Raw genomic sequence first — 13,528 nt, forward strand, 5'->3', positions numbered from 1 at the left:
GATTATTTAATGCTATAGGTGAACAGATGTTAAGGTCTCACTGGAAATTTTATCAAAGAAAAGAAATACCCTTACCTCTCCACTAAAAAGTCTGTGAAAGAAGCCTCTCTTTGGTTTAGGAGACCTCTCTCTGTCTGGTGACACAGTACCATCAGTTTCAAATGCATTAATATCTTCAAAGCATCCTGTTTCAATCATCTTTGAAAGACATGAAATAAATTAAATATCCATACAAGCCTCTCAAACATATTCCATTTATCATCTATTTACTCTGACTGTACTCCTAGCAGTTACTTGCTACCAAAACATCATTTGCAGACCTACATGAAGGAAGGCAAAGTCTACACTCACCTTGACCACCCAGAAAACTAAAACCCCACCAATATGCACGTAAACACTGTGATGCTTCACTTTGGGAAGGCACTTCTCCTGCCTATGATGCCATAAGCAGTTTTTAGAACAAGAAGTGGATTTGCTTTCTGTATTGTTATATATTATTGCTATATATTTGTTTTTCTTTCTGTCTGTTCAGCTCATTTCAGAGCAACTGAGCTTAACAAATTGAATACCTTTATGGCATGGACTGAACTTTATTAATAAACATGACTGAGTAGGAGAAATGATCTATGCAGAATCCCAGACTGTTCATTGTCAGAGCAAAGAACCTTAATAGAAAGTCTGAGTTGACTGATGCTGAATAGTTTGTTTTGAAACCTTAGAAAAGGTAAGCCTGCTATTACTACATCATTTGGATACTCTAGTGACATTTGGGCATGAACTGCAATACTCCATAACGTATGTTAGAAGAACAAGGAAGGTATGGTGACACTGATGCTGAATACTGTTCTGTAGGCTGCAAGCATGACAAGATGCCAGACTTTATTTTATGCAAATTTATGGCAGTCCTTCCATTTTTAGTAATTTATTAATGTTTTGGGAAAAAAACTTTTTCCAAAGTCTCTAAGCAAACAAGTCTAATGGAAAAATTTCTTCATATTCCACAGAAGTTAATATCATGATTATATCCCTTAATGAACCTTCACATTTTCTGTGCTAAAGAAAATCTTCTATGAAATATACAATACCTCATTTTGCCAAGGGATTGAGACACAACCCGTAACAAACTTGGAATAGAAGTCATCATCTGTAGTATCCAGGTTCACTCCTTTTACTGTTGAGAACTGCTCTATATCCAGAACATCTTTACAATACACGGCACGTGGCTGCAGTACAAGACAATATTGCTTCATTAAGTATTTTTTTTCCTTTTTCTTTTTTTTTTTTTTTTTGTCCCCTAGACGAGCAGAGCGGGGCATGAAATATCTGCACTTTCGTTTTGTTTTTTAACATTGCTAATCACCAAATTACACTATACAGATAATGCAAAAGCAGAAACTTAAATAATCTCATCATAATGCACCTGAGAAGTTCTGTCTATCCTGCAAATAACACAACAGGAATACTGAAAACAGAAAGAGGATGCAGCATCTCTGACTTTCTTACTGGTTGTCATAATTCACTTGTCCTCTGTTACCTTCCTTTCAACTCCAGAGTTATTTCCTCAAAGCTAATCTTTATTTATTCAGCATCTGATACAGGAATGCAGAGTTTTCAGGGCTAAGAAATCAGCTACAAAGCTCCACAGTGCCACAGAAAACAATTTACAATAGTGGTAATCTCAGATAAAATGCCACAAAACAACTAGCCATCAATAGCTACACAATGGCATTCTTCCGCCAATGTAAATAACTTTAAAAGTTTCGCTGGAGGTCACATGATTACTGACACAGAATTATGACAGTTCATGCCTTTTTTAGATACTAATCAAATCTGTCTCACCTACTTACATCTGGCAAGAATGGAGGCTCCAACATGTTAGCTTCCAGTCTCTTGAAGTTAATATTCTTGAAAATAGGGTGTTGTTTTACAACAGCAGCTCCATTTTCAGTGCAGCCTAGTCGTTCACCTGGATTTTTCGCAAGTAACTGCAAAGGTATGAATAAAAAAAAAAGCTGAGCTAGTGATATTATCTCAAAATTTAAAGAAAAAAATCTGTATCTTTTTTTTACTTGGGCTTTTACAAGATGAACCTTATTGTGGTATCAAAATGAACTGAAAACCTAAACTACAACATTCCAGGAGCAAAAAGATGTTCAGGAGACAAAAAACAAAACAAAGCAAAACAAAAAAAGACTGTTGATTATCCTGATAATTAAGATTAGACCCAAAGTTTTTTTTATATATATATATATAAAATATTTATTTATTTATTTTATTATTATTATTGTTTTTTAATTGATGCCAGGTTGAATAGCTTTTGCAGTTGATGTTACTTTCAGGAAATGCAGATTTACTTTTTTTTTTTTTCAATGGGTTAAGTAATTTAACCATTTTGCACAAACTAGAAAAGAAAACTTTTGAAGCTTTCTGCATAGGTGTGCTTCTTACTAAATTTAAGAGTACAAAAGATTAAAAAAAAAGCTGCTGTCTTGTACAGACTCTTTTTAGGCAACTAGTATACTACTCTGCCATTTCTCCTCATGCAGTATCAAAGTTGAAGATGTTATTGTGTTCTGTCACATAATCATGTGTGCTCTAAGAAGTGTTGCATTTTTTCATTCACATGAATGAGAAATCCATTTACGCAGTCTCCCTTTGTCTTTGAGAAAAAGTTCTGAATTCTCAAAGTCTGATAAACAAGCGACTCACAGAGCATCAGAAATGTCCATCTGAACCAGAGAAAGATTTAAGAGCTCTTATTCCACACTAACCCAGTTTAATAAAAAAAAAATACAAAATACAAGTCTTCTTCAACAGAAGACTTTAAAATAAAGCAGTTCATCTCTTAAAAGGATTAGAAATTTAATTTTCAAACCTCTATGTCTCTTCACCCACCATCCTGCAGATGGATTTTGCCTCCTCAGAGAACTTGTCTGAATATGTTTCTTGGTCTTCCTTTACTCTCCGGTCAATCTCATCCCGTTTGACCCTTTCCTTATGTTTCCTAAATGGTGACTGTCCTTCAATCATTTCATAAATCAAACACCCGAGACCCCACCAATCTGGACTGAATGTGTACTTTTCGTTTTTGAGCACTTCTGGAGCTACAAGACAAGACAAACAAAAACCATGACAATTTACTTTAATTTGTTAAATATGTTAAATACCGAAAAACCCTCAGGTACTCTTTTGGCTCTGTGCAAAAAGTTTCTAAGCAACTCCTTTGTACTCTGAAGATATATTAATTTCTATGGTGAGGACTCTATGGGTATCCAATAGAAGCATCTAAGCTTTTTAATGCTTCGGTTCAGAAGAAATTAAGTGCTTTCTTTGCTTTCTTCAACCTAAAACTAGAATTTCCAAAGTTAATTCTTCATGTTTACTGGAAGGCTTATAACTAACATTTTCCACCATGTACTGTAACCTTTCTTCCCAGACCCAATATAGTTCTTCATACAAGTCACTCATATATTTGCAGAAGTTTAACCTAACTTGCTGGTGAAACATAACTAGCAAAGGATATTTCACATACCCATGTAACCAACAGTCCCAACCCGTCCTCGGACTGTTTCTCCTTCTGGAATCTGCACAGCTAATCCAAGATCTGAAATTCTTATATGTCCTGTTCATGTTAAAAGATATAAAATATGGTCAGCAAACAATAAAATATCGTATTTAAAAACAAATTTCTCTTGCATACCTCATAAAAAGATACCCAAAATATTAAAACATTCATATACCTCACAACATTAAGTTTCTATAACCAGAAAGGAGTGATTTAGTTGTCCCTCCCACAGCTTTTTTTTTTTTTTTTTAAATTAAAAACACGTAAAAGGAAGAGAGGTAGAGATCTAACTCATTTCCTGAAGGTCATACACACACACACACAAAGATATTGTCAAGTACTCTGTTCCTAGTTTTGGCATGGGCTGCAACTCTAGTATCAAAGAAATTATCACTGCTTATTTTGATTTCTGGATCTACGTAATAGATATGTGTATTTTTCCATTCTGTATTCCCACACACAAACACCTAGCTTTCTCACTTCCTAACAAAACATCAGAATTTTCTCCATTCATTCCTAATATAACAAAGCTATAACTTGTACTGAAACATCAGGTTTTCCTCTAACAAAGTACCCTAGTAATGATGAGTACAAGTAATTGGGATTGCTATCCCCACTTCTACCCAAAAAGAGAAGTAGCCTGACCAAATCTACTTAGAATTACTTATAATATAACATGCCAATTCACTATTAGGATTTCCCCTTCTCATGACTCAGTCTACTGCAGAAAACTTCAGCTTTTATTTCAATTTATCAGCCAAACTTAAGCCAACTCCAGTTAACTGCCTCTCCCATTATGCGTGCCATTTACATTAGGACCTCTAATGTAAAGGCAGGCTTATGGAGAACTGTGATTTGTCATGAATAATATTGCTCAGACGGGGAAAGTCCAAGAATGGCAAAGGAAGCAAGTTCACCCCCACACTCCCTCACATCTCCATGAACAAATATAGCTCTTTGCTGGACAGACTCAACAGAAAATAATCTAAGGCAATTCAAAGCAAGAATTGTATTGACATTGTTCTAATTTGAAAATATAAAACCTATTTTCTCACTAAAAATAAAAAAGGCTAGATAGAAAAAAAGACAAGTTCGTTGTCCACTGAATTTTCAAACTGAAAATTGCTCCTTAACTGTGGTAGAAAGATTTAGGGGTGAAAGCAACAACAAAAAAAATCCCAATACATTTCGAATACTACATACAATGTCAGGGACAGTGTTTTTTACAGAACCATCACAGATTCACAGAATAATTCAGGATGAAAAGGACTTCAGGTCTCTAGCACACCCTCCTCCAGATAAAGCAGTCTGCTCCACATTTTGTTAAAAAAAATCTGTTTCTAGAAAAAAAGCCTTCTAAAGTGTATCATCTCTCTGGGTAGCCCATTCAAATATTTGACACAGTCCTTTGCAAATATTTTGTCATTCAAAAAGCTCAGCAGCATCTGTGCTAAATATTAGCATATCCATTTCTTATTTACATGTGCTAGATAATCGGGGGGGGGGGGGGGGGGGGGGGGGGGAACTAGGGAGAGAGAGACAGAGAGAGAGAGTAGAAAAAGTTAAGTGTCACTTTTTATGTTGGTTAGGAATAACTACATACTCTTGAGCACCAAATGCTATGTTAAATACATGCAGATGCTCTTCTTTTCCCTGACATCTGATGAACCCCTTGTCAAGTGCACCATGTGAGCTCCTGAAGTGATTTTCTAATTAGTCCCCTCTGCTCTCTGGAACAAGATCTGAATATCCCTGGCACCGAGAAAGCATTCTCGCGCAGTACTGTAAGGCTACATTTTCCCTCAAAGAAACCTTCTGCTTTTGCAAGACTTTGCTGGGGAGAAAAATTAAAGAATGCATTTGATGTCTAAGAAAGCTTTAGCTCTTGCAAAGTGACTTCTCATAAGCTTTTTTTTTTTAAGCACTTTATCAGTCAGAACATGCTGACTTTCAAAAAAAAAAAAAAAAGAAAAAAAAAAAGCTAAGCTTTGTGCTAATCACTCCAAATGCAAAGTTTCCTTTAATACTCAACAATTACAAGAACAAACTGGTAATATTCCTCCACAGCTTAGAAGAAGGTGATTGCTGCACATGTTCTACAGTGAATCCAGAAGATTCTGACAGATTTAATACAAAGGCATTATAAAAAAAAAAAAAATGGCTTTTGGAAGAAAAATAATACATAAAAACATTTATTCATATTTTTCCTTACTTCTTTGATTCTCCTGAGCCATATCTACACCAGTAACCAACCAAGCTGTTTTAGTTAAGTGTTAAAACAAACACTCATGCCTCAGATTTTTTCCTCGTTATTACTTAATATTATATTTTACTGATTAAGTGTAATTCTGGCACTGCTTCTAACAAATTACGTTTTCATAGGAAAAGATGAAAAGACAAACAAAGAACAAATCCACGTAAAAGTAAAACAAATCCATGCAAAAGTTTTAGCCAAATTACATAAAGAGGGAGGGAGGAGGAGGAGAAAAAAGGAAACAAAGTCATTCTGAGGTAGGAAACTGACCCTTATAATATTATGTGTTGTTCTCCTCTCCCACGGCCGCAGTATTTTCTCATACTCTCTAAAAAGCATGGACACCTGTGTTTTGGTCTTTTTTTAATTTACTAATTAAAACACATTAGAATATTAACATTTGTCAGTCAGGTCCCCTCTGTTACGAAGATACTAATTCATTTGATTCCTGGCACAGTGTTAATTAGTTTTGTAATTCCTGATTTCCAAATTTAAAATTTTTACTTACCACAGTCATCAAGGAGTATATTCTCAGGTTTCAGGTCTCTACAAATTAAACAGAAAAAAAATATGAATTATATAGAGGTAAAATTATCAGCCATCATGAATGAATGGTAACTGAGGCAATGCAGGGCTTCTTATAACTGTTCTGATAAAAGGTATTTTTCCAGCTTTCACCTATAGACAAAAGAGTTGTAAAGTTGAGGACCTGTAATACAAATCGTTTAACTGTTGAGTTTCCCAACTCTTTATCCCATTTATGCTTAAAAAAAAAACCAAAAAAAAACAAAAAAACCTATTTCACAGATGAGAGACACAACACTAAAATCCTGACACGAAGAACCACCATCTTACAACCAAGTTTGTGCTCACAGGCGGAAGACCTTTCTCTGAGCCATTAGCCATGCAAACCCACACCAGCAAGACAAGTCGGTACTTGCTGCAGTTTGGTGCTCCATTTCATCCTGTTGTGGCAGAATATCAACAAAGAGAACTAAAAGCATACACTTAAGTATCATCAATTCAAACTCAATTCCTTTATTTTGACACGCAGCTCCTGAAGCTTACTAGGCACTTGTATCTAGATAGGATTGTTTGCAATCAACTTTCTAAGAGTCTCTGCTACTTCTTTTCCTGGGAACAGAAGTTTCACGTGAAACATTCCTTAGCTATTAAATGTTAGCAAGACTCAAGAAAGAGTAAAAGAGCAATTCATTTGCTGTGTTGCAATTCTGCACTTTAGAGACATCTTGTAAATGTTTCCTTTAAGAACAAAAGAAAAAAAACCAAACATGTTATGGGATATTCAAACCCTCCCTGTCCCCCCCAGATTAAGAGGTTCATTTAAAAAAATAGATTTAAAAATATATACTTTTTTTAATTGGACTAAGCATGCAGTGGTCTGTTTTTGCTATAGCTTACAGCAGCCCTCCTACACAGAAAACTTCTTGATAAGAAGATGTGAAATAAATGTAATACTCTCAAGATTATCTGGAATTATTAGCATGTTCTGCTAATTCAAGGGTTCTCTGATGAAGAAGTGCTTCATGTAGGGACTGGAACTCAGTGCAGTCACTGAACAGCACTGAATGAAATCCTTCCAGGGCTTTCAGTGTAAAGGCGTCTGCTCTGAAGCAAAAGCAGGAGATGGGCAAGGAGCTACTTCATTTATCCACTGTGTATTCAACAGGCAAACTTTGGCCTTGCAGACACATTAAGCAGTGGAGCTTTGGGCACCTCCATGAGTTTGAGAGACAAATCTAGATCTCACGACAGCTTATGTGATAAAAAGAACACTACCACCCTTGCAGAGACAGTTAACTCCGGCAGTAAAACTGCAGCACCGAAGTCCCTTTAAGAAAGGAGGTAGTATTTATTCCCCACCCTGTTCCATGCGAATCCTGATTTTGATCTACATAGCAAACGTTTTCTGCAGCATACGGAAGAACAGCTCCACTACTTGTTCCTGTCTGTTTGCTTATTTTTTCTAATGTCAGCAACATACGGCAAGTTACAGATAGTTTCACAAGCTACTACCGAACACGTAAACGGGCTCAGTCCCTTCCTTGGGATAGGGCAACAATAAGAACTAGCTTTGGTTTTGGAAATTCAGTGGTCCTTTCAGTATTAAATACTTTTTAAATGACAGCAAGAGACAAAGAACATTCCTTCTGTTCTTGCTCCAGAAAATGAAATATATTAGTTACCACAATTAGGAAAAATAAATTGTAGAAATAGTGAAGATGTACTTCAAGTTGTCCTGTTCCTCACAAAAACATGATTACTGCAGGTTGCCAGCAAAACTTCTTTGGTGAGGGTAAAATAATTATGGTCAATTCTTCCAGTTTTCCTGGTCCGTTTATTTTACATTGTCACTGTATTGATTCCTAAATGCACTTCCTTTGAGTTGCCTGACAGGGAATTTTGATCATGTAACCTATCACTGTAAGCAGCGACATCCTGAACACATCTATGACCACCTTTTTTGGCTTCTTGACTGTAAAAATGGAAAATGTCAAACTAAGCTCCTGAATACATTATACAAGAAGAAATACATATGGAAAAAAAATAATCAGATATCAGGAAAAAAAACCTACTTTCAGCAAAGGAGAAAAAAAACAAGACTTCCTTGCATGGAATTGGTCATTCTTTATTAATAAGAGCAGGGCCAAAAGTAATTCTACCGAGACCATAAAATTATTCAAACATTTTCTAGTTTTAGTCCTCAAGTGCAGCGGAGTTGACATGGTATAATCAGTCTCCTTTCATCCATTTATTTAGTGGGCAGTAACTCCCCTAGTATGTCCTATACTGAGTTGTTTAAACAATGTCATAACGTCTTCAGGTATTATGACTAAATTTAAGCCCTTTCTTTTTCACCCTGAGCATACAGATTATTCTGGTACTAGCACATGCACTGACTCTTGGTCCATCATTTCATTACTAACAGAGAACTAAAAATAATTTCCATTTTTTTCAGTAAGATGCAATTTGACTCACAAGTTGGTTGTGAAACTACTTTTTCGCTTACTCACAAACCAAGTTTTTGTAGCAGACCATAAAAACTCCCAATAATTGGAAACTGATGAAAAAACAGAACAAAAAAAAGGACAGATCTAGACACCATGACCACTCTGAAGTCTGGAATTTCAGATAACGCTAGGATTTAACATATGCACTTGAAGATCTAGTATGCAAATAGCTAACAAGCTGAACTTAAACACAAGGGCTGTGGGTTTTGTTTTTGTTTTTAAACAATCACATTTGTTTTCACTTGGGAAGCAAGAAGTTACATACTTGTAGCTGATCCATATGAGAATAACGAGTGAAAACATGACTCTTCAATTTATCCTTGCTTCCCTCCTACACACACGAAAACACATTGTGCATCATCACAAGATTGGCCAAACTCTTTAGGGAACAATGTGTAAGTCCAATTTACTCTGTGGTTCTGCTAATTTCTGAGACTGACTGCTGTGTGGGTATGTTAGACTTCCACATAGAGGATGGAAAAAGTCTAAGACTCACTACATGGAAGCTATGCAAGATTACGACTGACATGGGTGTAATGAGCAACGCAGCAAAGGACTTCAGTCTTCTGTGAACATCTACTTCAGAGTGGACATGAATGCAAATATATTTTCCTAAAGCTTGCTTATTTATTTGAATTGCTAATCAAATGGCTTTGCAAATCATGATTTTCTATGAGTTTGCAAACAAATCTTGAATTTATTTTTTTTTTAATGTTTTAGAATTCAGCAAGTACCTAGACCAGAATAACCAGTAAGAAGACAAATACGATCAGTAAGTCAGTAAGTTTAAGGGACACATGGTGAAAAAAAAAAACTACATTTTTTTTGCTTCTTTCACTATAAGTTTGAATACAAGTATGTTTTAATAGAAAATAATTCTTACGTTTAATGCCAAACAGACATGGAAATATCAAGGTATGAGCTGGTACTAAAGATGGTACTCACCTGTAAACAATTCTCTCCTTCTGTAAATCCTCCAGACCACAACACAGTTCTGCAGCATAGAAAATAGCTCTTTCTTCATCAAAGCCAGGATTTCCCATGTTATATATGTGAAATTTCAAATCCCCTCCATTCATTATGGTTAGTACTAAACACAGGGCATCTTTTGTCTCATATGTATAGGATAAACTAACCTGAAAAGGGGACAGAGGAGAAGATGACCATTATTCGCTTGTAAACTCCAATTCACAGCTCCTCTTTCCAACACAAGCAATATATGAATTCATTGGGGGAAAAAGAAAAAAAAAAAAAAAAAAAAAAAAAGAAAAATAAAAAAAACAAAGCAGACAATTTTTTGCTGTCCACTAAGGTTACACCTTGAGCAACCCCACCATGTTTATCTTCCTGGAGTAAAGTACTTGAAGACAAAGGAATCCAGACCAGCTTGCATGTATAAACAAACCCTGTATCACCACACGCAGCAGTTTAGCAACATATTTGTTTAGACATCCATAGAGCCCTATCCAGACAACAAATTTATTGGTGAGACCATTCAGCTGCACATTATATGTATAACTCTTTATAAAATAACATGTGCATATACATGTATCTTATTTTATTAATACCTCAGCATTTATGGATTGTCAAACCGTCTCCCTGAGCTTCAAGACTCAAAGCTGCCCTATGCTACAGAAAATGAGTAAGTTATTTAAGATCAAACGTGCAATTTCTATCTTATTTATTTCAAATAATTATATATTTGCCTTGCTTAGAACTTGCCAACAGCAAAGATTCAGTACAGCTCCTTATAATCTATCTTCTGACTGTACTTGGAATGAACTGTTGATGGGGCTGGAAGAATACTACAGTTTTATTTCCTTCAGTTTTAGGTATATGCTTTAAAAGTGCATTTGAAGTTTTAAAGCAGAATTCAAAGCACATTCAAAGAAAAACAATTTTAACACATTGTAAAATAATATTAAATTTAATGGGCACACTAAAACTAATTCAATACTGGGTATAAAAACTTTCTGCACTGAACTACTAACAATCACATAAAACATACTAGTTACTCTATCAAATCATTTATCTTAGTTGTCACACATTCTCTAAATCAATTAGAAAATATCTTATGCCAAAAACTCCTGGAAAAGACTGAAATGAAGCAAACAATGCCAGACAAACTCACGAGAACAAGATCAGAACTAGATACTTACTACAAACCTACTATTCACTTTTTCCAGAATTCTTTTTTCATTTAGAGCCATTGATTCCCCTTTCCTCTTCTTTATTCTCTTTTTTTCTAGCTTCTTACATGCATACATTTTTCCTGTTGCCCGTACTTGACAGGCACACACCTAAAAAGAGAGAAGGCGTGTCAGAGACTAGTTTTACATCAAATTTTATTTTTCTTAAAATATATGCATCTTTTTTTTTCCCAAACTCTTGAATGATCTCAGAAAATGAAGGCCTCTAAGTATGAAAAGTGCACTTTTGCCCACAGAACAACTTAAGAGGGTCACAAAAGCTATAATAGAAGTGAAACAAAACATTATATAGGAGCCAATGCACTTTTGCTGAGATTGAATAATTAGTAAAACTGCAGATCTTGTATTGGTGAAATACCCAACTGTGATAACAATATGTTTCTAGGAAAGCAGGACAGAAGACTAGCGTCTTCTGTAATTTTGTAACCCTCCTTTCCCTTCAATATAGGGATACAGTTGAAAGATTAAAAAAAAAAAAAAAAGTGAATTATAAAGGGAATGAAATAGAGATTTTCACATAAACTTTATGAATACACTATGTAATTATTAAGTAGAAACAAAACTATGTCCTCAATGCCAAGTAAAAATTCTAAACAGAAACAACAATTGTCATAGTCGGGGGAAGTTTTCTCCAATTTTGTGTATGATCTACAATAATAAGACTAGCACATTAAAAGAAAGCAGTTTGGGCTGATGACAGTTTGCCAGTTGATGTCAAAATGTAGACTGTTAGAGCCAAGAGAAAAATAAATAAATAAATAAGCAAACCTGCTTTTCCTCTGTATTAATGTTTAAGGTTAACACAGTACCTTACAATAAGATACCCCTGCACTCACCTCTCCAAATCCACCTTTTCCTAGTACTCGGTAATGCCTAAATGTGTGCTTGGTTACTGGCTGCCTGATTAACAGAAAGAAATAATTACTGTAACAAGAATTATAAGAGTTTGTAATCCCTCCCCACCCCGAGGTCTGTCCTCTTTTTGTCCTTCCTGTTCAATGGCATCTGGCTGAATAACAGTTGTTTTGATCTCGTGAAGACAGCATTATAATAAGCTGAATTTAAAGCGAGAGGGGTGCACTGATTGGAACCATGGGTCCCTTCATGTGGTCACCAGATATTCAAAATAGCATGAAAAAAGCTGTGTCATTTAGGGTTAGAGCCTTATCTGATCTCATCAGTAGTCAAATTATTACCTCCAGTTTTCTTCCTTAGTTGCAGTACGCTGACACGTAGGCTGCTTTTCAACAAGATCATGCTTACAACGCATTTAAAAAAAGGTAAACTATTCTTTGCTTTGCTGTTTCACTTTTTCAAAAAAAAAGAAAAAAAGTTGTGGTATGCAATAGTGATTCAAGAGCAATTTAAAAAATTGTTCAGGTTTTGATGTAGTTGAAGAGGAAGAGGTAACTGGAAGCAGTAAATATGTCAGCCATTCTATGCTAAAATACTGCTAAACATGCATCAGGGCAGGGCTATTTCATGGTGGTGGTGAGCGGATTTTTTTAAGGAGCATCCACTGTTAATGCAGCTTTGTTCTCAATACAGCAAATGGATGTTCATTTGGTTTAATTGTTTGAGTAGCTTCCCTAGTTCCCTTCCTGGCTTTTGCTGCTAATTCAGTCGGAGACACAGGGTAATTGGAATTTACCATAAAATTCATGTTCAAACACCTTAATGTTTGAATAGGTGATCACAATTCCCAAAAGCACTGAATAAGAACGAATTTGTACCAATTTCAACCTTGTGACAAAGTGTGGACATTCATTTAGTATTGATTTAAAAGACTAAACTATTTGCTGATAAAGAAATATCTTGCTCTCTTAATTACTAGATCTGTCTCTACCACCTTGAAAAAAATGATTAGTTACCCAGTCACACAGCAGATTAATCTAGTTTTATAACATACTTATTAACTACTAATTAGACTACATTTAAAACTAAAGACTGACAGAATTCCCAAGAAAGATTGTTATCCCACTGCACACTTGACAGCCAAACATATAGAAATATGATAATAAATTTGCATTTATGTAATACAAATTCACTATATAAAGGCTCCTGAACAGATACTCAGAGTAGTGGCTCTCTCGCTATCCCATGAACATGATCATTTACACATTTGTCTTTCAGATCATAATTTCTCAAATAAGCAATGGTATTCATTAGGGCTCTACAGCATTATTGCCTTACAAGCAGAACTGGTCACAAAGCAGAGCAAAATTATCATACACACATTATAAAACAAAACAAAACTTACTTTTCCAGCCATTTCCACTGTAAAAAACGGGAAAAAAACACACTTTCTTGGTAAGCTTCAAAAGGTCTCCTGCTTAGGTATTCATGGACAATTCTAGAAACAGAAAAATAAACTCAGTCAGAATTATACTGGAAAACAGATGAAGTAGCAGATCAATCTATTAAAATCGACATAATGGAACCGTAGGCAGAAAAACCCGGTCATTGT

The 13,528-nt window shown here is 35.3% G+C and overlaps 1 protein-coding gene across 2 annotated transcripts in view; it reads right to left on the reverse strand.

Annotated features, from left to right (window-relative positions):
• Nucleotides 1–13,528, reverse strand: part of GRK4 (G protein-coupled receptor kinase 4) — a 38,335-nt gene that overhangs the window by 7,406 nt on the left and 17,401 nt on the right. Inside the window, exons 6-15 of one of the 2 annotated variants that reach the window (XM_032186428.1) lie at nt 13,322–13,414; nt 11,898–11,961; nt 11,011–11,151; nt 9,797–9,987; nt 6,328–6,365; nt 3,533–3,622; nt 2,896–3,104; nt 1,848–1,985; nt 1,086–1,223; nt 76–198 (exon numbers count right to left, since the gene is read on the reverse strand). In XM_032186428.1, the coding sequence (XP_032042319.1) occupies nt 76–198; nt 1,086–1,223; nt 1,848–1,985; nt 2,896–3,104; nt 3,533–3,622; nt 6,328–6,365; nt 9,797–9,987; nt 11,011–11,151; nt 11,898–11,961; nt 13,322–13,414 (1,225 nt within the window). Of the gene's footprint in view, nt 1–75; nt 199–1,085; nt 1,224–1,839; nt 1,986–2,895; nt 3,105–3,532; nt 3,623–6,327; nt 6,366–9,796; nt 9,988–11,010; nt 11,152–11,897; nt 11,962–13,321; nt 13,415–13,528 lie in introns of those variants that run through there. The other variant, XM_032186429.1, reaches the window with a different exon arrangement.

This window comes from Aythya fuligula, chromosome 4 (assembly GCF_009819795.1).
Source record: "Aythya fuligula isolate bAytFul2 chromosome 4, bAytFul2.pri, whole genome shotgun sequence".
In the NCBI taxonomy this organism is placed as follows: Eukaryota; Metazoa; Chordata; class Aves; order Anseriformes; family Anatidae; genus Aythya; species Aythya fuligula.